Source organism: Suricata suricatta, chromosome 4 (assembly GCF_006229205.1).
Source record: "Suricata suricatta isolate VVHF042 chromosome 4, meerkat_22Aug2017_6uvM2_HiC, whole genome shotgun sequence".
Lineage (NCBI taxonomy): Eukaryota > Metazoa > Chordata > Mammalia > Carnivora > Herpestidae > Suricata > Suricata suricatta.
The window spans coordinates 30840571-30864275 of record NC_043703.1 but is presented as its reverse complement, the minus strand read 5'-3'; the positions used below and the strand labels follow the sequence as shown (position 1 = coordinate 30864275).

The following is a 23705-nucleotide window of genomic DNA, read 5'->3' as shown; positions in this document are numbered from 1 at the left end:
CCACATCTCAATCATTTCTGTATCCCCAGTGCCTAGTACATCGCCTGGCACATAGCAGATGCTTAACAAAGTGTTTACTGACTTGCATTTCTTCTCTTGTGAAGTTGTTTTCAACCTTTTTTGTTGTTTGTAAAAGATACTGAGGAAAAAGGGGATGTGAGTTAGAGTCACCTCGCCCTCGTTTCCCCTTCCCCCTCCTGAGTACACCTTTTTTTTCCAAACCTGCATTATGATATCACATTAACCGTGACATTTTCAAATGTCCCTCAAAAGCCACACAAGGTTCATTCCACTTCTACACTTTTAGGTAAAGGAACATATCATCAAGTGAGAGGGAATAAAAGAGACCTATGTCAACAGTCGACATTCTGAGATGCCTTTGTGTCTCTTCACTCTTCACTCATTGGACAAATATTTGGGCAGTTCCCACTAAGTCCACAGCAGACTTAAGAACTGTGAGAAATCCAACACCCTTCGTTGAGTCTGCCTTCAGAAAAAAAAATTAAAACGAGAAAGAAAGTGGGGGCGTGGGGGGTGAGAAACGCCAGCACCTAGGAAAGACTGTTTGCACAAATCTGACTGGACATGAGAAATGATTCTTTGGGCTCTGTTTTCACCTGGAAACAAAGAATGATTTAAGGACAGGAGCAACTTTCTCACTTTCCCAAAGGCCAAAGCAAATCTGCTTTTGCCCGGGGCCAAGTTGTACTGTACCTTCAACCCGCTCACAGAGCTTATGCAGGGAGTGCATGGGGCAGGCCTCACACAGCTTGATCTGGGTCTTGGCACTCTGCAGGGCAGCCGCTGTGCTGAAGGCCTGCTTCAGAGTCAGCATGACCTCATCCACCTACAGGAGGAAACAGAACGCAGGTCTCTAAAAGTTTCCTTTCACACTCCCACATTAAAAGCCCAACAGCAATGAGAGACTTTGTGGATTCTGATGAATAAATGAGGGAATCTGAGGACTACAGAGCTAGAGAGAGACAATATCAAGTGTCACCTTAGACCTTCAATTATACTATCATTGAAAGCCGGATAAAATAAGGCTATTTGAATGTGTAGAACACTGTGACTTGAAGACTATTTGTGAACTCCACGGAGTGCTACACCATCACTGAAGTTCAACTGACAGTCAATCAGATCTTTGTTTAATTAAGTCGTATATCAGGTTCCTTCGAAAGTTCTGTCGGCAATCCATAGGGAGCAACGAATCAGGCTTAATATTCACTTTCGGTAATAGGTATCCTAGTTACTTTATCCTTCTGGATCATTTTTAGTGTAAAAGCAAATAAAACATGGTTAGTTTACGCAAAGTTCTGAGGGAAAACAAGTTCAATTTAAACAATGTCAGGGGAAGTCTGTGATTTGCTGGCCCTACCTCTGTGTCTGCTAATTTATTATGATTTCACTTCTGATTTATGACACTAAGAAGTTCTGACGTCATGTTGGCGAACAGACGAGTCTCACCACCAGGTCAGCAGTTTGAAAACCGCCAGGTGGATTCTCCAAGGCCCTTCCAATGACTCCATCAACAAGTGTAAATCTAGCATTCGAGTCTCCTGGTTGTTTCTTTGGGGTCAATGATCAACTCATCCTCACCCCCTGCTACACTGACCTCAGGTCCTGTCTCCCCTGCGACGCAATCATCATTGTGAGCTGTGGTTTTCCCACACACTGTAGACCGGAGATCAATGTCGAAAACCTCCATGCAGAGCTACAGAGTACCAAGGTCCTCACCAGAACCAGCTCTGCTACTGAAAACCAGACTCTTTTTCCCCTCCCCCGTTAGCCTGGTTTAAGAATAAGCTATTATTTAAAGGATTTAATCTACTTCTGCATTTGAGTGTATGAAGAACCTGAAATGAAATGAACTTTATTCCTCTAATATTACTAAAGGAGATATCCAAACACTGAGCAACCAGTCATTATTAAGTTATGTTTGACTATGTTACCAATTTTTTAAAGGCTTATGAATAATTTCACATTGTTCCATAAACAATGAATTATTCATAAAGTCTGCTCTTTGACACCATAACTAAAAAATAAAGATTTCTTGCTCTTGGAAACAAAAGCACCACATGTTTAATGCCTTTGCAGTTTTATTTCATTTGCCTTCTTGTGTATTCAAAAACAATTTAATGACTTAGGCACGTGTTTGTTTTTATTTTCTTGTTTCTCATTTATTAAAGGCATCGAAAGGATGAGTCCTCTGTTCGGCTTTCATATGGATTTGTTACTTATGATTATTAATACTGCTTTGTAAAGGGCCTTCAATGCAAATGCTGAACTTTCACACTTTCTTCTTTATTTCTAGATGAAACAAAAGCCCATTTCAATGGCGTCTAATGTGTGGCGACCAATTTCTTCCAGCCACAAATATTACTAAAAACTCTATTTGACTTCTAAATTTTTAAATGCTTTGTTTTTTTAGATCCATCATTTTTTTTAGATGGCCTGTAAATTCTATCATGGGATCAGAGCAGCTGAAAGCTCAAACTAGTGCAGTATGAATAACTTAATTGTTTTAGTCTAGATACAACAACAAAAAAATCATAGGTCACGTTAAGAGGTCAAAAGTAAAATGAGAATAAATCAATCACATGTACACAAAAGGAGAGTATTCTTAGCATTATAATCAGGCAATTAAATTTCCAGGGAAAAGTATGAGGTGGGACAAAGAAAGACAACTTATGATATAAAGGTGAAAATCCCTAATAAGGATAATGCTCATAAACATTTATGTACCAAGCTTAGGTATTTCATAGCATTTAAGAATCAACATAAGAATCACAGAATACATAAGGACTTCACAGGATCACCTACTTCAATTCTCTGGAAAATGTAAACTATTAAACTCCATACAAATTCTGGACCTTGGGAGCCTGAGGGTTTTTTTTGTTTTTTTTTTTCTTCATACTTTTCCTGGATACTGTTGTCTGTATCTGTGGAGTTTTACTTTTTCTTCGTCTTAAGTAGCAACTTCCACTTTTTTCCAGATGTTTTAAACCGATTTTGGAGAATGCAAAAGTGGTGTTCTCCACACATCTCAAGGGCTGGTCCAACAAGAAGTCACTTGCTTACAGCTATTTTACAAAGGAAAGAAGGCAAACGGAGCATCTACACGTGGGTGAAAACCCCAGGAGCCATGAGAACATCACACCGTTTACCAATTCACAGCAACAGCTACAAAGAAGGAAAAGAAAATGCGAGCTGTGTGTTCTCTGTCCTCAGAGAAGATGGCTCAGCAGGTGCGGTTTCGCAATCCTTTGCCTCATACAACCACCAAGCCACATCAATCCCAGCACTGCTTCGACTGTAATATGTAATTAGCTGTTCTGTTTTGTTCTATATAGCAGCTGCCTGAACCATTCTCTTTTTACACAGGAAATCTCATTTAGTGTTTCTTCTGGCTTGGAGTTCTGATGCCCCACTCTTAAGATGCTACTGATAAAATTAGAATCAACATGTTTTAAAAGATGCCAGCAAGCCCTCTTCTAAGGGATAACAATGCCAAAATGGAGATTCAGATGCAGCTTCAGCGTAAAAGGAAGACATTCTCGGCCACTGAGCTGTGGCCTTAGTCACAGAGCTTCCTCAGGTGGACAAGTCAGCACATTCCCAGACTCTCTGGTCTTAGCTCCCGGTTGCAAACACATGTCTGAGGATAAAACAAAAATACTAGGAACCATCAACAAAACCAGAGCTGTAAAGCAGACTGAGAATAAGGTTTCATGTAGTTTTCCTTTAGTGCTGGTTATCCAGTAATCATATTAACTAGCACCTAGAAAATGATTGTGTGAAGTTAAGAGTCACACACTCACTCACTCAGAATACACTGAAAGACTACCTGATACTCTGGTCTAGAAACTCGGGGGGATGCAACAAGAATGAGAGCGGCCGTGACCTTGTGTGAGTCACAAGCTAGTGGACTAGAAAGGTATGTGAACAAGTTGAGAGTGGGCATTGATAGGAACTGTTATGGACCTATGAACAATATGTCGCAAGAGCATGGGCAACAAAGCAACTAAAAGGAGTCAATTCCATTTTTTAAAAAAGCCATCATCACTAGGATGTACACGAATACACAGTTGAAAAGAAGAAGGGGATTTAAGTCACAGTAAAGCAAGGCCAGGCCGGGGTCACTTCCAATGAAGAGGTAAGGAGAATGTGAAAACAGGTAATGAAAAAGAGGCCTAGTCTCCTTGTTTAGAAGCACACAGACCCTGGAGACCCACCAGGCCACCTTCCCTGCCTGACAACATGGAAGTGTGAGCCGTGGCTCTGGCTTCTGACACAGCAGACTCCTGACTCTGTGCAGCCAACAGTGACCTCAGGAAGTGAGAGCCCCAGCCACTCGCTTAAATCCTTGGTTCCCTGTGTCCCAAACCAAGTGAAAGCCACCGCACGTCAGTCATCACACCAGCCTCCGCTGTCTGGCCCAGAAACCAGTTCAGGGGGTGGGACGGCCTGTGTGAGAACACAGTCATGACAGGGAGAGGCCACCCAGTGGGGACCGGAGAAAGAGGAAGGCCCTTCTGCCATGCCAGACAGTCTAGACCTTGTCTCTTACCAAGGAGGCATAATCTGGTTCCTGGAAATTTTGTGAGAAAAAAACCTAGAGTGTGATGCAGAAAGTGGACAGCTGACATATTAAGCAAGTGGCGGGAGAGCAGTTAGGACACTAGAGTGATGGTCTAAGCAAGGAAGATGAATGCCATGAACTCAGGTAGCAGGCAGAGAGGGAAAGGAGGAGAAAGGGATAGGGGACTTTTCTACCGGTAAGCTAACAGGATTTGGTGAACAAGTGGATACAGAAGGTGAAGAATTCGTTATGATTTCTAATTTGGGAAGCTGGGTAAATGGAACTGCCAAAATAAAACACGGAATAGGGGACAGGTTTTAGAAAGGCAGAGGAGTAAGGGATCCAGAACGTGGTGGAAGACTCAGCCCTAGCGAGGAAGAGGAACCATGGAAGGAGGGAGGGCAAGCGGGGAGCAGGACTCCAGATTCTCCTGGCCTTATTTTCTACCTAATGCTAACCTGGCTGGCACTTTCCAGTGCTCCGTCACTGTCCTCTCTGGCTTTCTCTCTCTCCTTCCCCATCCTCATCTGCTCCCATGCCTTCAAGTATCATTTACATAATGGCGATTCTCCAGTCTCTATCTCCAGTCCTGAACTGGACTCATTATACAGTGGTCACCCGGATCTCAACATGGGGAATTTTGCTGGGCATCGTTAATTATCTAACATAAGAAGAAAATGTAAATGGAACTCACTTGAGCAAGAGATTGTTAGTGATGGGAGTGCTGTATTCCCCAGAGAAACAGGGGACCCCAGGCAGAAAGTGCCTTTGTTTGAGCACCTGGGTGGCTAAGTCAGCTGAGTGCCAGATTCTTGATATTGGCTCAGGTCCTGGTCTCAGGGTTGAGATCAGGGTTGTGATCTCAACAGTAGTGGGATCAAGCCCCACATCCAGCTAGTACTGAACAGAGCCTGCTCAGAATTCTCTCACTCCCCCTCTCTCTGCTCCTCCTCTGCTCATACGCTCTCTCTCAAAATAAATGAAACTTAGAAGAAGAAAAAAAGAAAGTGCTTTTGCACCAATTCACTCCCATCTCTTCATGTTTCCTCTGTTCAGTGTCTACATGGGGAATATGGAAGGCCAGGGTTGTACAGAAATGCTGGCAACATGCACCAAAGAAATGAGGAGAACGCTGGCTGGCTTATTGGGTACCTCTGAGTGGTGTGTGTCTCCCCAGGAGAAATGCTTGCAGGCGGATTATATGCCGAAAGAAATATTTTTCTTCAAAGTATGGTGATAGGGCTAAAGGTTTGTGTTAAAATGGTTACAAGAGTTCATACAAGTGGAAGAAAAAATAACAAATCTTAGGGGGAAAATATCTAAATATTTTTAGTCATTCATGTACATGTCGAAGTTTGCCTTAAATATTTCTTCAACTCCAGCTGCCCCCATGAAAAGGGCAGGTAGAGGAAGTGAGGGGAGGCTGTTGGAAAGAATTGACTTTTAAATTCCAAAGAAAGAAAATGAAGGCTAAAATAAGACCACAAGAAACAAGCTTGTTAAAAAATGAGAACAGTCACTAATTAAGAAATAAACCAAATCCTTCTCTGCTGACATAAGCATGACCTCCTCTGAGAAGTTACAATAATTCAGAGAATAAGAGCTCAGTGGTCTTCCTTTTCATCATATATAAGCGATGGGGGGTGGGGGGACAGGTCTTCTCCTATTATTAGTGTTTTGCTACCTTCTAAAACTGCTCTTGATCACATGACTGAATTTGTTCAACTCCAGAAAGTATCTAGGCTTAAAAATTACCATGACACTTTGTTTTTGTTTTTCTACTATTGTGCTTTAAACAGCAGAAACCTGTCTCTGACGCCCTCTTGTTTTTCCATCGGTGGTGGCTGTGCAAGGCTCGGTGCACCCTGGTAGCCGGGGGGTGGGCAGGGCTAGCGGACAGCAAGCAACCACTTACCAGAGACTCGCTGGCACACTGGAACACGTAACAGATATACTGGCTCAGCCCGGGCTCTGGAGACTCCCGACAGATAAAGCCAAAATGATCAACGTGCTTTATACCCTACAGTTAGGGAAAAAAGTACAGTGTCCATTGGAATATGTCCATTTAATCAACACTATGGAAATCAGCATCAGTTCTACGCTTTCACATTTCCACGAGTTACTCCTTCTCAGCCCTGTGAGAGGGGACATAATGTCATAGTAAATTTGTGTGGTGGTCTTCTGACACACAAAATAAAGGGAGAGACCAATTTGGATTGTTTTGTTTCAGACAAACACTCCTGCACACTGTGACTATGGCCACAGGAAGAAAACTATGGCGACGTGATTCATTGTCTCTTGTAATAAAGCTGCCACTTGGTGTTTGCAAAGAATGGAGTTTTCAATTTATTGGTCTTCTTGGAATGAACAGTCCGATAGTTTATCATCAGCCCTGTTCTTGTCTATATGAGGCTAAGAAGCAGAAGCACTACAGCTATTAATGCTCTAATTAAATGGCATGCAATTCCCCAAAGTGTGCACTGGATACATACTAGGATGCCTATCTATATACGTAGGTATTCCACAACAGTTGGAAAAATAATATATTAATGAAATTACTGCAGATATCAATTATCCAAATTATAAACCACTATACTTCCTGAAGGCAGGCTAACATTGTCAATCTTCTGTCAGTTTCAGCCAGGCTGAATGCATACATACCGATTAGCAGACAGCACCTTATTATTTTAATAGCAAGCACAGGACTTTAAAAAGTCAGGTAGACAAAAAAATTTAAAGTTGTCAAGCAATCACCTAAATCCCAGTGAAAAGAAAATAGGCTTTGGAGTCCGACAGATTTGTGCTTCATTCTTAGTTCAACCCCATCTACAAGGTATGAGACACCGTACTGGGTTTCTAGTCATGATCTCCAAGTGTCCATTTCTCATTATAAAATAGTAGTAATGGTAATTACGTCAGCAGTTTTCAAAATTCACAACTAAGAATTATCTAGTAGAGTCACCGACTCATAACTTTGATAAATGGCGGCCACTATTACATATCTTGTAATATGCTCAACCCATCCAACGGATATGAATAAAGGAAATCAATTCTGATCAAAAGAAAAAAGTCAAGAAGGAGGAATGAGGTTACAATTTATGAGGTAAAAACAAGCTGCCTCTGGTGCAACTTCTTAGTGATTGCAAAGTATCTCTGACTAGCTTAGTACTAGGTACTCATAGGACCTCATTAGCTTAGGGAGACTTCAAGCAGTAGCAATGTCTCCGGAAAAGGAAAGCCACTCCCTTCTCCCCATGCTTGCCAGGGACCCGGTCCTATAGATTTTGCAGAAAGAAAGCGTTTGTAGGAGTGCATGTGTTAAAAAGCAGGCCTGTTCCCGAACGTGGCCGCATTGTATCAGTTCAGAGCTGTGGAAAGAAGTGACAAGGGTAGGGCTACTCAGTGAGGAGCAGAGGTTAACGCGACAATTATTCTGATCAAAGGCCTCTGCACAGATGTTTAATTCTTGTTCTATACCAGAAGCTTAGAATACAAAACTTGCTTTAAAAAAAAAAGAGGGGGAAAGGCAAAATTCATGCTTGGACTGCTAGTTTTATATATATTTGGTTTGCTTGGTTCTTTTTTTTTTTTCCTTTTAACTTCTATCCCTGCTCCCGGCGCCCCGGCCCCCCACTTTAATTGTTCAGTGATCATTGCTACTTTTCTTACTGGGAGATTTGAGGAGCGGATGGGGGGTAAGCACAGCTTTTTAGGATGACTCTTGGTGTCCTGGGGGCAGGAACTACACTGGTTTGTACACCATATCTTCCTCTGTACTTGGCACAACTCCCACACGTAGAAATGTTCCACATTTCAATAAAATCAACATTTCTTATAAACTCAACTATGTTAAAAATAGAGAAATCTGTTCATCAAAAGCCACCCTCAAGAAAGTGAAAAGTCAAGCTGCATAATGTGAGAAGATATTTGCAAAACATACAACCCACAATAATCTTTCATCCAATTATATAAACAACTCTTACAGACCAATATGGAAAAAAGAAAGACAACCCAACAGAAGAACAAGATCGTACTTGAAGAGGCACTTTGCAAAAGAATATGACAAAACGGCCAATAAACATATGATAGAGTGTTCAACCCTGTTAGTCATCCAGAATTATTGTTAAATAATAGTTAATGGCCAAATGAAATACCACTTTACCCCTACCATGATGGCTATTACTTTAAAAATACTGACAAAATTAGTAAACGTGCCAAGCAACTGAGCCATTCCTACACTGCAGTTAGATGTATAAATTAGTATAATTAATTAAACCATTTTTAAAAATCTATTCTTAATTTACATCCAAGTTAGTTCTCACAGAGTACAATAATGATTTCAGTCGAATCCAGTGATTCATCCCCTACATACAGTGCCCATTTATTGACACCTAACTATTAAGATGTACCCTTAACATTTTATTCTGATACCTTATAGAATGAGACAACACCAAATAAGACACCTGCCTTCACAAAGCTTATGATCTTGTAGGGACTCTCCAGTAAACAGGCAATTATAAGACTTAGCAACTATTTTTTCAGGTGTGCCTGGGTGGTTCGGTCAGTTGAGCATCTGACTCCTGATTTTGGCTCAGGACATGATCCTGTGGACCATGGGTTCAAGCCCTGCGTTGGGCCCTGTGCTGATAGCATGGAGCACACTTGGGATTCTCTCTCTACCTCTCTTTCTGCCCCTCCTCTGCTCACACTCTCCCACTAAATAAATAAATAAACTTCTTTTCTTTCAGTTCAAGTGAACATAATCTTTCTATCACATTTTTGGTCCTTTAAATAGAATTTAGAAAATTGCCATCTTTCATTCCTATAAAGATGCTGCCTCTCTGTTATTAAAGTAGAAAGTTTTTATCTTCATGATATGATTTCATGTCACCATATTAATATAACAAATATTAAAATATTAGAAGTGAAACTGCATTAGCTGAGGCTGAGGCAAATAATGAACAAGATGTACAAAAGCTCATCATTTTTGAAAGGCAGAATGTCTGAACACTATACCTATGGCAATGCTAACTCTGGAATTTAAAAGTAAATAGGAAGTCCCAGGGTGCCCATGTAACTCAGTTGGTTGAACAGCTCAGTCACTTAGTCAGTTGAGAAACTGACCCTTGATATCGGCTCAGGTCATGGTCCCAGGGTTGGGTTGTGGGATAGAGCCCGATGTAGGGCTCTGCACTGAGTGTCTACCCTGCTTGAGATTCGATCTCTCTCTCTCTCTCTCTCTCTCTCTGCCCCTCTCCCCTGCTCACATACTCTTTAAAATTAAAATTAAAATTAAATTAAAATAAATAGGTAGTCTTGTGGGGTTTTGTTTTTGTTTTGTTTTGTTTTTTGTGTTTCTTTTTTGTAGTCTCGATTTTTCAACACTAAAATACAGAAAAGGACTGTCACCCCGCTAGGAGAGAAGTTAATCCTTCTCTATTCTAGAAAACTCCACAGAGGCGTCCTTACGTTCTTAACCTTCCCATATTTAGGTTTAGATACTCTCTCCACTCCAACATCTTCAAAAACTCTTTCTGTATTTACAATATATTAGGTAGCTCTAACTTTGGGACAGACATTCTAAATTATTACTGTGGTACTCAGGACACTGGCTTAGGCCTACTATGACCTTGCACACATTTAGTTGTGTCAATAATTTCAAAACATTCAAATACATGGTTTGTGACTTAAAAATACGCAAAGAACAAAAACATACCAAAACATTATTTTCAGACTGTAGCATTTACATTAAAAGAAATTGAAAGTACGAGTTCTCCTTTTGCTACCTACTGTGATACAAAGAGCAAACATGACTCAGTGATACCCACAAGACCCACTGCCCAAGACTCTGAGGAACACTAACTGTGGAGGTATTTTCAAAAGAACTCTCCACCACAAAAAATCCACCAGACGAAGGTATCTGATGAAGTGACGTTACAAGAAGAAAGTGGTGACAAAATAAGGACCGACTATTAATATGCTGAGAGACCTGGACAGGATTTTGTTATTAGCAGAGACACAAACACAGGAGCACTTTTACTTAAGACAAATCCACTTAAAAAATTAAAATTCAAAACAAATAGTAAACTTTGAAGGAGTCTAAATCTAGTTAGTGAATGGTTAATTTAAAAACAAGATTAAGTTGGCTTCATCAAATATACGATATACTTTAACACATACCTGAGAACAAGAAGAGATATCTTTAAAATTCTTTTCAAGCACAACTGATTTAGTGTCTGGGCTGATAAGGTTAATCTCAAACCGCCCAACCTTAAAAATAAAAACATGCCAGTTAATTTCAATGCGCAAGGACACAACACCTTACTTTACAATTAAATACCCAACCAGTAATATAGATTAAATTGCTCATATATTCATATGTGCTTCAACATCTAATCCAAATAGTATTTCAACTCCAGATACCAGCTGCCTCTCCACATTTCCTCCTTTTGTCCAAAGATTAAGTGGGTCTTAAGTTACAAGACATAAGAAACCACTTTTTTTAACATTAATAGCAATTGTCTTTTTAAAAACATGCAACCTGGGGCACCCAGGTGGCTCAGTCAGTTAAGCCTCCAACTTCGGCTCAGGTCATGATGTCACGTTCATGGGTTCGACCCCCGTGTCGGGCTCTGTGCTGACAGCCCAGAGCCTGGAGCCTGCTTCGGATTGTGTCTCTCTCTCTCCCCGTCCCCCTCTCATCCTCTGTCTCTCTCTGCATCAAAAATAAATAAAACATTAAAATTTTTTAAAAAATTAAAACAAGCAACTTTTCGTCACTTCATGATTTCTAAAAGATCAATTATTTAATTATAATTTATAACCATACTTCCTCCCATATGGTCAACAAAAATAGAATATCTGCAATTGGACAGATTAGTTAAAATTTTTAAAAATCAACAACTAGACAAATTAACATCAATTCCTGTTGCTAGCTAAGAAAATGAATAAATTCGATAGCCCCCCAAAAAAGAGTCAGCATATCACCCAAGAAAAATCCACGAACATTTTCATTATATGCCTAGAATTATCAAAAACAGAACAGAACAAAACCAAAGAACCCATGAACCTCTGATAAGTCAGGGTCACACAGTGGGATTGTTTACCAAGGTACACTGTGGAATTTCCTTGCTAGGTAGGGTTCCTTATCACAGGATAAAAGGGCGTCACTAATTTTTTTTTCAAGAAACTCAGATCTTAAAAGCTGAGGACTAACGAACCTTTCTAGGGCTTTGTTTTGACTGAAGTTCTTTTAGGGGGAACTTGGCATTTTCTATCTCCTGTACAAATTCAAAAACTACTTTCTAGAACGAAGATCTATCTTTTACATCTGTAATACAGCTTGCACCACATTACTTTAGTAACGGATCCAGGAAGTAGTCAGGCCCGTGGCGTTTCTTTAACCTTCCTTCTATGTAGAACAGAAGGAACCAGTGTATTCTCATCTGAAAATACACCTGTGAGTCTCTGGACTTTGCCTTTTCTAAAGAAAACTTTCTAACGGCACGCCTACCTCACTTTCCTAGATTCACATCTTTAAGACTGCTGTAAGACTGACTTTCTGCAGCTGTGCAAGAGACAGCAACAACTTCTATTTAAGAGTCAACCTAAGGCAAATGCTGGGGATGCGAAGGAGAATCCACTTAACGGCTTCTTTCTCTATCTCTCCCTGGCCTGTTTCCTCACTTTAACTCCGCATTCCAGGTCGGCCTCTCTGCACTGTTTTGCTGCCCTTGGCCCTTGACTCCCCCGGCCTTCTTTGCTAGCGGGGAAGAGTGGGGACTGAACGAGCGCAGAGCGCAGGACGGGGCGGGGCCCGAAGGCGCGCTGCGTGACGGAGCCCCGCCCCCTCCCGCCCCCCGCCGGGGCGGCACCTGGAACAGCATCGTCCTATTCTTCTCCGAATCCGACGGCTGTACGTGACTCGGCGCACTGGCGTGTCTCCTCCGCGGCTGTGGTTTTTGGCTGTTCTCGTGGACTTTCCTTTGCAAGACTCCGGTGACACTGCTGCACCGAGACCGGAACTCCTGCTGTTCGTCAAAGCCAGAATCTTCCAAAATTCGCTCCGGGAAGCCAACTCGAGAGCTGGGCAGCCCGGGCGGGCCGGCCGTGGGTGGGAAGGCAGGCTGGGGGCCGGGGACGCCATCCGCTTCCTCCGACAGGACGTCTGCGGCTGGCGCGGCTGGGGCGTCGAAGACCACCGGGTCGTCGCCCGCCTCCGCGCCCCCGCGCTGCTCGCCCTGGCTCTTCAGGCGCTGCTGCTCGTGCAGGCTGAACTTCTCCATGCAGTCGTCGATGAGGCTCGACGGGGCCTTCTTGTGGGTCACGGTCACCTTCCCGCAGTACAGGACCTCGAACTTCTGAGAGTTGTAAAAGGCATCCTCGTTGTCTTTGCTGGCTTTGGCATCCTCTTTCATGGCAGCTTTCGATAACTGCCTTATGCTGCTTATAACATCAGGAACCTGGAAAAGAATTTAAAATCCACAGTTAAGTTGAATGTTTAGAGATCATTTATGTTTTCCCCGACTTGTTCTATCACACAGAATGCATTCTCAACCTAAATGATAACATATAGAAAGGAGGTCAGACCCTATACAAGATAAAACATAAATTACACTCAGACATAAATGACTTCAAAGTAAGATTGAAATTTATTATCGGTATTATACTTTTCCATTTTAAATATATGTTTCCCAAAAACAAAACTGTGAGACTACATAAGCCACTGCCAATCTTTAAAAAATCATAATATGTCCCTTGAGTACTTGGAAAAGTTATTATGATGGGTCAGAAAGTTTTAAAAAGTTAAGATTTTTTTTAAAAGTATACACTAACATATATCAACCAGGATTGAAAAAATAAATGCAATAAATAAATAAAAGTTATTATAAGTCTCAGCTGGAAGGAATCAAAGTGTCAACAGTAAGGATAAAATAAACCCTCTGGAAAAAGATTAAGGTAAGATCCAGATACTCCTTATCTGCTTTAGCCATCAGAAAATAAAATGCAAATTAAAAGCATAGTAAGATAACATTACACACCTATTAGAAGGGCTAACATCAAAAAGATAGAGGGCCGGCTGGGGTGTGGAGCAACTGAAACTCTCATAGATTGTATGCAGAAATGTGAAATAGCAAAACCACGTTAGAAGATCTTTGGGGAGTTTCTGTAGAGTTAAGTGTAGACCCATCTCATGACGCAGTAATTCCACTCCTAGAGACTGAGCTAAGAGCCCTGAAAACGTATGTCCACACAAAAGCTGGTCCACAGATAGTCATAGAAGCCTTCGTCACAACACCCAAAATAACCAACCCAAATGTTCATCAAGTGAACACTCACTAACCATCAGGGAAATGAAAATCAAAACTACAATGAGATACATCATCTTACCGAATAGTTATCATCGAAAAACACAAGAGAGAAGTACTGGCAAGCATGTAGAGAAAAGGGAATCCCCATGTTGTGTCAGTGGGAACATAAACCGGTACAGGCAGTATGGAAAACAGTATAGTTTCCTCAACATACTAAAAATAGAACTTTTATATGATCCAGCAATTCCACTTCTGGGTATATATCCAAAGGAAACAAAAAATCACTATCTCAAAAAAGATACCTGCACCTCATATTCACTACAACATTATTAACATTAGCCAAGACATGGAAACAACCTCAGTGTCTGTCCATAATTAACAGACTTTTAAAAATGCAAATATAAATAAATGCACAGTGGAATATTATCAAGTCATAAAAAAGGAAACCTGTCATTTGTAACAACATGAATGGACCCCAAGAGCATTATGCTAATTGAAATAAGTCAGAGAGAGAAAGACAAATACGGCATGATCTCAATTACATGTGGAATTTTTAAAAACTTAGCTCATTGATAAAGAAAATAGACTGGTGGTTGCCAGAGGCAAAGGAGGTAAGGGTGTAGAGGTTTGCTGGGAATGGATGAAGGTGGTCCAAAGGTACAAACTTATAAGATAAATAGTTCTAGGGATGTCATATATAGCATAGTGGCTGTAGTTAATAAATACTACATTATATATTTGAAAGTCACTAAGGAAGTAGATTTTAAAAGCTCTCATCACAAGAAAAAAGTCTGTAACTATGTGAAGTGAGTGATGTTAAAATGATTTCAGCAATCATTTCCTAATATATACCTGTATCAAATTCTTATATTATACACTTGAACTAATACAACCTTGTATGTCAATTATGTCTCAATAAATTTGAAGAACAAAAAAAGCAGGCAGCTAAAATGTGGTTCATTCATATAACAGATTACAAATCTTCATCTCTCACTTGGTTTATTGCACACATCTTTTAACTGGTGTCCCTTGTCCCCTTCAATCTACTCTCAAAAGCCAAAAGATCCTTTTTAAACTGAAGTAGGATCCTTTTAAAACTTTTTTCACAGTTACCTGCAAATCCTCCAAGCTGCCCATTTCATTAAGAGTAAAAGACAGGATCCTAACAATGCCCTAAAGCCCCTAGCAATCTGCATATGACAAAAGTATAGATTAAATACTCACGGTGGCCACATGTCCTCCATATGACCTTGAGTCAACTTAGATTTTTATCTTTTCATCCTAACCCCATTTCCTATGCCCTTATTCCTGAACCCCCTTCCACTCCGCACTCTATGGCAGCCACACTGGCTTCCTAGCTATTCCTGGACACGCCCACCACATTCCTCCCTCAAGGGCTCTGAGCTCCGTGCTCCTCCACTAGTTAACTGCAAGGCTCACTCCTTCACCTCATTAAGTCCACGCTGATGCCGCCTTGTGAAGCAGCACCCGCCCGCACCCCAAAATACATGCACAAGCGCACACGCACGCACATGCACACAGTGACATAGACATCGTTCCCTGGATTTTTACCCTACTTCATTACTCTCTCTCTCTCCCCATAGCACGGATCTCTTTAAACATCCTGTATAATGTATTTGCCAGAATATAGGCCCTAGGAGGGTAGTGATTTCTCTTCTATGAGTTTTTTTTCTCATTTTTTCCTTGTATCCCAGGACCTAGCATGATTCCTGGTACAAAGCACATGCTTATGTTGGCCAAAGGAAAAACAAAAAACAAAAAACAAAAACCTTCTGAATAATTTTTACCTTTGGAAAAAAAGATTACATTATATTCAGGGTTGCTTCACATTTAGACATACGTGGTATATCTTCAAGTCTTCTAGCACCCATTCTAAAACCGGAGTTTCTCCTCACATAATTATTTGGGATATACTGCCAGAATGCTCACAGTTTAAAATCATAAGAATTTCAGCTTGCTGGTCAAGTACTTCCTATGAAAGAGTAAAGTGCAAGTGCTATAGTTTCAGTGACTACCCTGAACACCTGACCTGTCTCGGGAAGGAAGTCAGGTGTTTTGTAGTAACACATGACCAGCAACCTTGGCCCTCTGTCATTTTTTTTTGTTCTTGTTGGTGGTGGATTTCTTTTTTTTTTTTTTTTCCTTAGTATCTGACAAGGGCCAAAGCTAAGGAGAGCGAGCTAGACATTCAACCCTACAAAATGCAAAATACTTCTATCGACTATTAGGCCAAACCCTGAGACAGATGGATGCCTTTTTCCTCAGTAACCATATTTCACAAAATATTTAACACAGTCCAGTACTTGCACATACTACACATCATAGTTTGGGCAAACAGCATTCTCATCTAGGACAGTGTTAACTAATATTTTTATGTACATTTCTACATTTTTAATGAACTTTGCTCTATGCATGTATTGCGTGTTTCAACATCATTCTCTCCCCCACCCCATGAGTATACTGTAAACTCCTGAGTGGAGGACTGAGTGGTGATGATTTTGCCCCTTACTAGAGCTCTTCCACGTGACCACTGGGAGTGTATTCTGTTCTCAGAAGAAACTGCGTGACTATGGTCAGGAAACAGAGGTAATAAGTAGTACTGAACAACTACCTAGAATCCTGATAAAAGTTCTCCAGGATTGATACAGAGTTAGTAAATTCCTGTTGCTAACTTGAAATCTGGAACCCCAAAAAGGGAGAGCCATAGCTCTTCACTCTGCTCTGTGCTCCCCCAACTAGGAAGTGAATGTGTGGGTCAGGAACGTCTCCAGATTCCATGGAGCTCTTCAAATGACACACTCTAGGCACATTTTTGAGTTAATCATACCCTAGCTATGAATCACTCCAGTGATCAGAACATGACTATACCACATGGAGGCTGGTGTGGATTTCATGCCAACTAAAAGCAGTTTTTATTCTATAGCAGCACATAATCTTTAACACAAAACAATGATAATGAAAAAGACTCTACCAAAATAGGGGTTGAGAGGTTTGTAGTCTACCCCAAGCTCTGCCAGGAATTTGTGCTATTCCGCATGCTAGAGTTTCCCTACCAATGATTGGGGGTGAAGGGGAGCAAGAAAGATGGTCAATAAGACTTCATCTAGATCCAAATTTCTCTGAGTTTATTTTTGCAGCAATGTCAAGACAGGAGCAAGGAGATGGAAAATCAACTCTCCTATTAAACCAGAAGTAGTCTGAGTCATTGGAATGATTCATTTTCATTAACACACAATAGTTGATGCAACAAACTACAAATAAACAGGGCTTTTTTTTTTTCAAATGCCTCATAATATTAAGAAAAAGCACAGTGCCACCTTTAGCCAGTATGTTGTTGTTACACCTTCAGTGATCTCACTAAAAGAATTTAGATTCAAGTATCAAAAAGCAGATAATAGCAATTGCTCACTCTAGAGAAAGAAAAAAAAATGCCACTAGATCCCTAGATGTCAGGTGGTGGCTTCTCCTTAATTGTCATAATTAGTTATCACACTCTAAGAAATCCAGGGGTATTATAAAAATTAAACTCCACCTGACTTCAAAAGAAAATCATTTCTACAAGAACCACAACTGATATTTAAAGGCCTAGCAACTACCGGAGAAAAATCTGGATAGTAAAAAGCTCTAGGGAAAGGTACCTTTGGTCATTGAAGCCAGTTGAAAGTCATTCTCCAAGAACTCTAAATATGCCAAAGTGATCTAGTCCTCAGAATGAGCCTTTTGCCACACTTCAGAAGTTCTCTTTCTTTTTAAATAAGCCAGTGGTAATTCTGTTGCATTTGTTAAAGTCCACGTTATCACTATGCAGCCAATTATAAAAGTCCCCAGGAATAACCATGATTGCTTCAAAAGTAAAGTATTTCCTGACTCTGCAATCAGGAAACACACTGCTTGTTCAGGACTAAACAGCAGAAGTTTTAGCTTACTTTAAAAAGAAACATTTTACATTTGATAACTATTGTCTTTCTTAAGCTGCTTAAGTAATCACAAGTGTCTGAGGCTTATTAATTATGAACACAAAAGAAGAGTATAGTACAGTGTCTTTTTTCCACACAAAAAAAATTGAAGCCAATGAACTTCAATAAGCATTTAAAAATGGATACAAATATGAGTATGAGAATATGCTTAAACCATATTTAAAGCAAAATATGACTAAGTAAATTCTTTTACAATCAATATGAGCTTAAACAGCTTGATTCATTATTAATCATTTTATAATACTTATCATAGGCACAGAAGAATTTAAGTAAGTACAAAAAAGAGGAGGGAAAGGATTTTTTAAACATTGAGGAAATACATTAGGAACCATTTCAAGTAAACTGAGAAGTTGCCTAATGAGAAGAACTGAAAATTTAAACTATTCTCAAAGAGAGACTGGATAGAAAAGAAATCTGTTTGCTTTGGGAGTAATACATGCTTTGAAGGAGAGGTCAGATTTCCCTCCTAAATATGTTTTACTCAAACCACAGAGTGGTGCCTGGGGGCTCAGCCAGAAGAACCTGCAGCTCTTGATGTCAGGGTCGTGATTCGAGCCCCACAATGGGTATAGAGATTACTTAAATAAAAAAATAAGAATAAAAAGATCAGCTCAGTATTTTGAGAAAAGACTAATTTGATCACTTGCTGTTATAATTTCTATTTGGCTTTCAAAAGTTCATATTCAACCAAGGGAAAGTGATCGGAGGATATAACGTGCCATGAAATAGTCCACCTATGTTAGGAAACCCAGTACCTCAAAGTTTTTCCAGCCCCAGGGACTTTGGAAGCATAGTCTGTGTTGTAGTTTTTAAGGTGAGGCTGTCTGAAAATCTCCATAAGAAATAAAATTGATTTTTTAAAAACCATCTAAATTTATCTGAAAGTATTTAAGCAATTCGTTGGATCTTGTTAAAAATAAAAATTATAGGGGTGCCTGGGTGGCTCAGTAGGTTGAGCGTCCATAATTTCGCAGTTCACAAGTTCAGCCCCACGCTGGGCGCTGTGTTGACAGCTCAGAGCCTGGAGCCTGCTTCAGATTCTGGGTCTCCCTCTTCCTCTGCCCCTCAGCTGCTCGAGCTCTATCTCTTAAAAATAAATAAAAACATTATAGGAAGGAGCCAAGATGGCGGAGAGGAAGGGAGCTCTGTAAACTTCATCTGCCCCATCTATCGAACTGAGAAGGACATTACTCCCATCTGCAAGAGTGGAAGGAGAAAATATGGACTCCAGAAAGAAGACAACCTCAAAGATACCTGAGTGAGTGAGTGCGAACTGGGGAGATTAGAAAACGGGCCAGCCCGAGAAGGGCAGGGGAGGTGGGAGCCCAGCCCAACATGGGGCAAGCGCGCGGAGCCCGAGAGACAAAGGGAAGAGACAGAGATACTGAACATGCTCATAGTACTGTCAAAGAACGCTTAACTGCTCTCAGAGAGAGAAACTCTCACTCCATATATAACTGCTGGGTAGCCCAAATCCCGAACCCAGGTGGCACACGGGAAAGAACAGCTTCCAGCCCTGCGCCATCCCGGCGGGGAGTCGGTAGCTGTGGCCACGGTGACACCAGGGGCGCTCACTTGGACCTCGGCTGCGGGAGTGGGAGCACATATCTCATTTCCACGGCACACCTCGCCTCCAGCATTTGCCGCGCGTATCCCGAATCCCAGGTACCAACAGGGAAAAAATAGCCCCCACCCCTAGGCAATCCCAGCAGGGAGTTGGCGGTGGTGGAGGCCAGGCCTCAGGCTTCAGCTGCAGGAGCTTGCGGTTCATTTCCGGCAGCGCCCAGCACCTCAGGGAGCAGCAGCATGAATCCCAGCTGTTGCCTAGAGAAACTGCTCCCTCCCCCTAGGGGATCACGATCCCGACTGGGGGCTGAGAGTCCACAGCGGTGGCTGTGAGGGCGTGCACTACACCTCCTGCTGCACACCTCGCCTCAGGCAGCACACCTCGCTTCAGGCAGGGGCAGCGTAATTCCCAGCCTGAGCCTAGAGAAACTGATCTCTCCCCTTAAGAAGCCAGCCGCCAAAGCAAGTACATCTCATCTGTGGTAGCATAAAAGTGCATGGACTAGGACTTTGAACAAAGGCAGGCCTGGAAAATACAACTTGGCCCAGCTGCGGCACAAGGAGATCGGACTCATTAGAGTGGCCTACAGTGCTTAGTTCCAGCGGAGCATGGTGTGCCGCCATTCTACTCTCTGCAGCCACCAAGGCAGAGCCTCTGAGAGCAGCCACCCAAGACCTACTACACCAAACCACACCTATCCATAAGGGAGAGATGCTGTTTTTTTTCTTTTTTTCTTCTTTTTTCTTTTGTACTTATTTTTTTGTTATTATTACCTTTTTTCCTTAAATTTAAAAAAAATATTTACTCCTTATTTTCCTTTCTCCCTCTTTTTTTTTTCTTTCTTGCAATCCAGATATATTCTCCTGTATCTCATCCTTATCTCTCCCCTCAACTGGTCATACACTTTTAAACTGTCCATTGTCCTTTGTTATCTCTGACCCCCTTTATTTTTTTCTTCTCTTCTTTTCATCTCTTTCCTTTCCATTTTCTTTCTATCATTTCCCCCTTTTAATTTGTTTGTTTGCTTGATTTGTCTGTGCATTTGTGTGCTTCTGTTCCCACTGTGTTTGTCTGTCTGTTTTCCTTCTTAGGGCTACACCAAGAAACAAGCCAAAGTGTGCATGACGGCGAGTCCCAAATATCGCTGAGTAGGGAAATAAAATATTCAAAGGCACAACAAGAGAAACTGAAAGACACAGTTAAATGAATACGTCCTGAAATGACAGGCCCTGGACAGTCAATAAGCCTCCCTTAACAGAGCAATACTAACAGGTGCATAGTGCACAACGAGCTTTTTAAAGCTAACAAGAGACAAAAAACTATAAAAAAAAATGACAAAACAAAGAAACTCTCCCCTAAAGAACCTCCAGGAAGAAGTCACAGCCACAGAACTGCTCAAGGCAGATCTAGACAACATACTGGATCAAGAATTTAAAAAAATTGTCATAAAATTAATTGCTGGGGTTGAAAAAAGCATCAAAGAAGCAACTGAGACAATGACTAGGAACATTGAAAATAGGTGGGATAAGTTAAAAAAGGCTATAAATGAGGGGAATAATACAATGGAGGCAGCCACATCAAGGATTGACAAGGCAAAGACAAGACTAGGTGAATTACAAGATATAGTTATAGCAAAAGAGAAAGCTGAAAGAAAGAGAGAGAAATTGATCCAGGAGCAGGAAAGGAGAATTCGAGACCTGAGTGATACAATCAAACAAAACAACATCTGTATCATAGGAATTCCTGAAGAGAAAGACAGAGAGAAAGGTCTGAAGGGATACTAGACCAAATTATAACTGAGAATTTCCCAAATCTGGGAAAAGAAATAGACATTCAAATTCAAGAGGCACAAAGAATCCCCTTAGGACGTAATTTGAATCGACTTTCAGCACGAAATATCATAGTGAAATTGGCAAAATATAAAGATTAAGAGAGAATTCTGAAAGCTGCTAGGGAGAAAAGGGCCCTCACATACAAAGGGCAACCTATCAGAGTGGTTACACCTGTCTAATGAAACTTGGCAGACCAGGAAAAAATGGCAGGAAATCTTCAATGTGATGAACAGAAAAAAACATGCAGCCAAGAACCCTGTATCCAGCAAGCCTGTCATTCAAAACAGAAGGAGAGATAAAAGTGTTCCCAAATAAACAAAAATTGAGAGAATTCATGACCACCAAACCAGCCCTACGAGAAATCCTAGGAGGGACTCTATGAGGGAAATGTTGCAAAGAATACAAGGTGCCAGAGACACCACTATAAACATGAATTCTTGGGAGAACACAATGACTCTAAACCCACATTTTTCAATAATAATACTGAAAGTAAATGGACTGAATGCTCCAACCAAACAACACAAGGTAGCAGAATGGATAAAAAAACAAAATCCATCTATTTGCAGTCTACAAGAGACTCATTTTGGACCGGAAGACACCTTCATGTTGAAAGTAAAGGGATAGAGAAATATCTATCATGTGACTGGAAGCCAAAAGAAAGGCGGAGTAGCCATACTTATATCAGAAAAACTGGACTTTAAAGTAAAGGCAGTAACAAAGTTGAAGAAGGACATTATATAATAATTACAGGGTCACTCCATCAGGAAAAGCTAACAATTATAAATATCTATGCGCCAAATTCAGGAATGCTCAAATACATAAAACAATTAATCACAGACAGAACAATCTTATTGATAAGAATGTGCTAATTGTAGAGGATTTTAATACTCCACTGACAGCAATGGATTGATCAACCAGAGAGAAAATCACTAAAGAAACAAAGGACCTGAACGACACATTGGAACATATGGAATTGATAGATATATTTAGAACTCTGTATCCTGAAGTTAGGAAATTCACCTTCTTCTCGAGTGCACATGGCACATTCTCCAAGATAGATCACATACTGAGGCATAAAGCAGCCCCCCATAAGTATAAATGAATAGGGATCATACCATGCACACTTTCAGATCACAATGCTATGAAACTTGAAATTAACCACAGGAAAAAGTCTGGAAAGCCTCCAAAAAAGTGGAGGTTAAAAACCACCCTACAAAAGAATGATTGGGCTAATCAGGCAATTAGAGAAGAAATTAAAAAATATATGGAAACCAATGAAAACGAAAATACAACAATCTAAAATCTCTGAGATGCAGCAAAGGCAGTCCTAAGAGGAAAGTATATTGCAATCCAGGCCAATTTCAACAAACTAGAAAAAGCAAAAATTCAAAACCTAACAGGGCACCTACTGGAACTACAAGAGAAGCAGCAAGAGCACCCCAAACCCAGCAGAAGAAAAGAAATCATAAAGATCAGGGCAGAATTAAACAATATAGAATCCAAAAGAACAGTCAAGCAGATCAATGAAACCAAGAGTTGGTACTTTGAAAAAATAAACAAAATCGATAAACCTCTAGCCAGGCTCCTCAGAAAGAAAAGAGAGAGCACCCAGAGAGACAAAATCATGAATGAAAAAAGATCTATTACAACCAATCCTTAGAAATACAAGCAATCATCAGAGATCACTATGAAAAATTATATGCCAACAAATTGGACAACACAGAAGAAATGGACAAATTCCGAAATGCACATGCACTGCCAAAATTCAAATGGGAAGAGATAGAAAGAATGAATAGACCTATAACCAGTGAAGAAATCGAATCCGTTTTCAAAACCTCCCAACGAATAAGAGCCCAGGGCCAGATGGCTTCCCAGGGGAATTCTACCAGACATTTAAAGCAGAGCTCATACCCATTCTTCTCAAACTATTCCAAAAAATAAAAAATAGAAGGAAAACTTCCAAACTCATTCTACGAAGCCAGCATCACCTTGATACCAAACCAGACAGAGACCCAGCAAAAAAAGAGAACTACAGACCAATATCCTTAATGAATACAGATGCAAAAATACTACACAAGATACTAGCAAATCGAATTCAACAGCATATAAAAAAGAATTATCCATCATGATTAAGTAGGATTCATTCCTGGGTTACACGGCTGGTTCAATATTCGTAAATCCATCAATGTGATCCATCACATTAACAAAAGAAAGGATAAAAACCATATGATCCTGTTAATAGATGCAGAAAAAGCATTTGACAATATACAGCACCTTTTCTTAATAAAAACCCTTGAGAAAGTTGGAATAGAAGGAAATTACCTAAACATTATAAAAGCAGTTTATGAAAAGCCCACTGCTAATATCATCCTCAATGGGGAAAAACTGAGAGCTTTCCCCCTGAGATCAGGAACA

The 23705-nt window shown here is 40.6% G+C and overlaps 1 protein-coding gene across 3 annotated transcripts in view; it reads right to left on the bottom strand.

Moving 5' to 3' along the window:
* Window positions 1-23705, bottom strand: part of TBC1D4 (TBC1 domain family member 4) — a 173475-nt gene that overhangs the window by 56315 nt on the left and 93455 nt on the right. For all 3 annotated transcript variants that reach the window (XM_029936601.1, XM_029936602.1, XM_029936603.1), the window contains exons 2-5: window positions 12457-13044; window positions 10763-10852; window positions 6498-6602; window positions 715-847 (exon numbers count right to left, since the gene is read on the bottom strand). In XM_029936601.1, the coding sequence (XP_029792461.1) occupies window positions 715-847; window positions 6498-6602; window positions 10763-10852; window positions 12457-13044 (916 nt within the window). The remainder of the gene's footprint in view (window positions 1-714; window positions 848-6497; window positions 6603-10762; window positions 10853-12456; window positions 13045-23705) is intronic.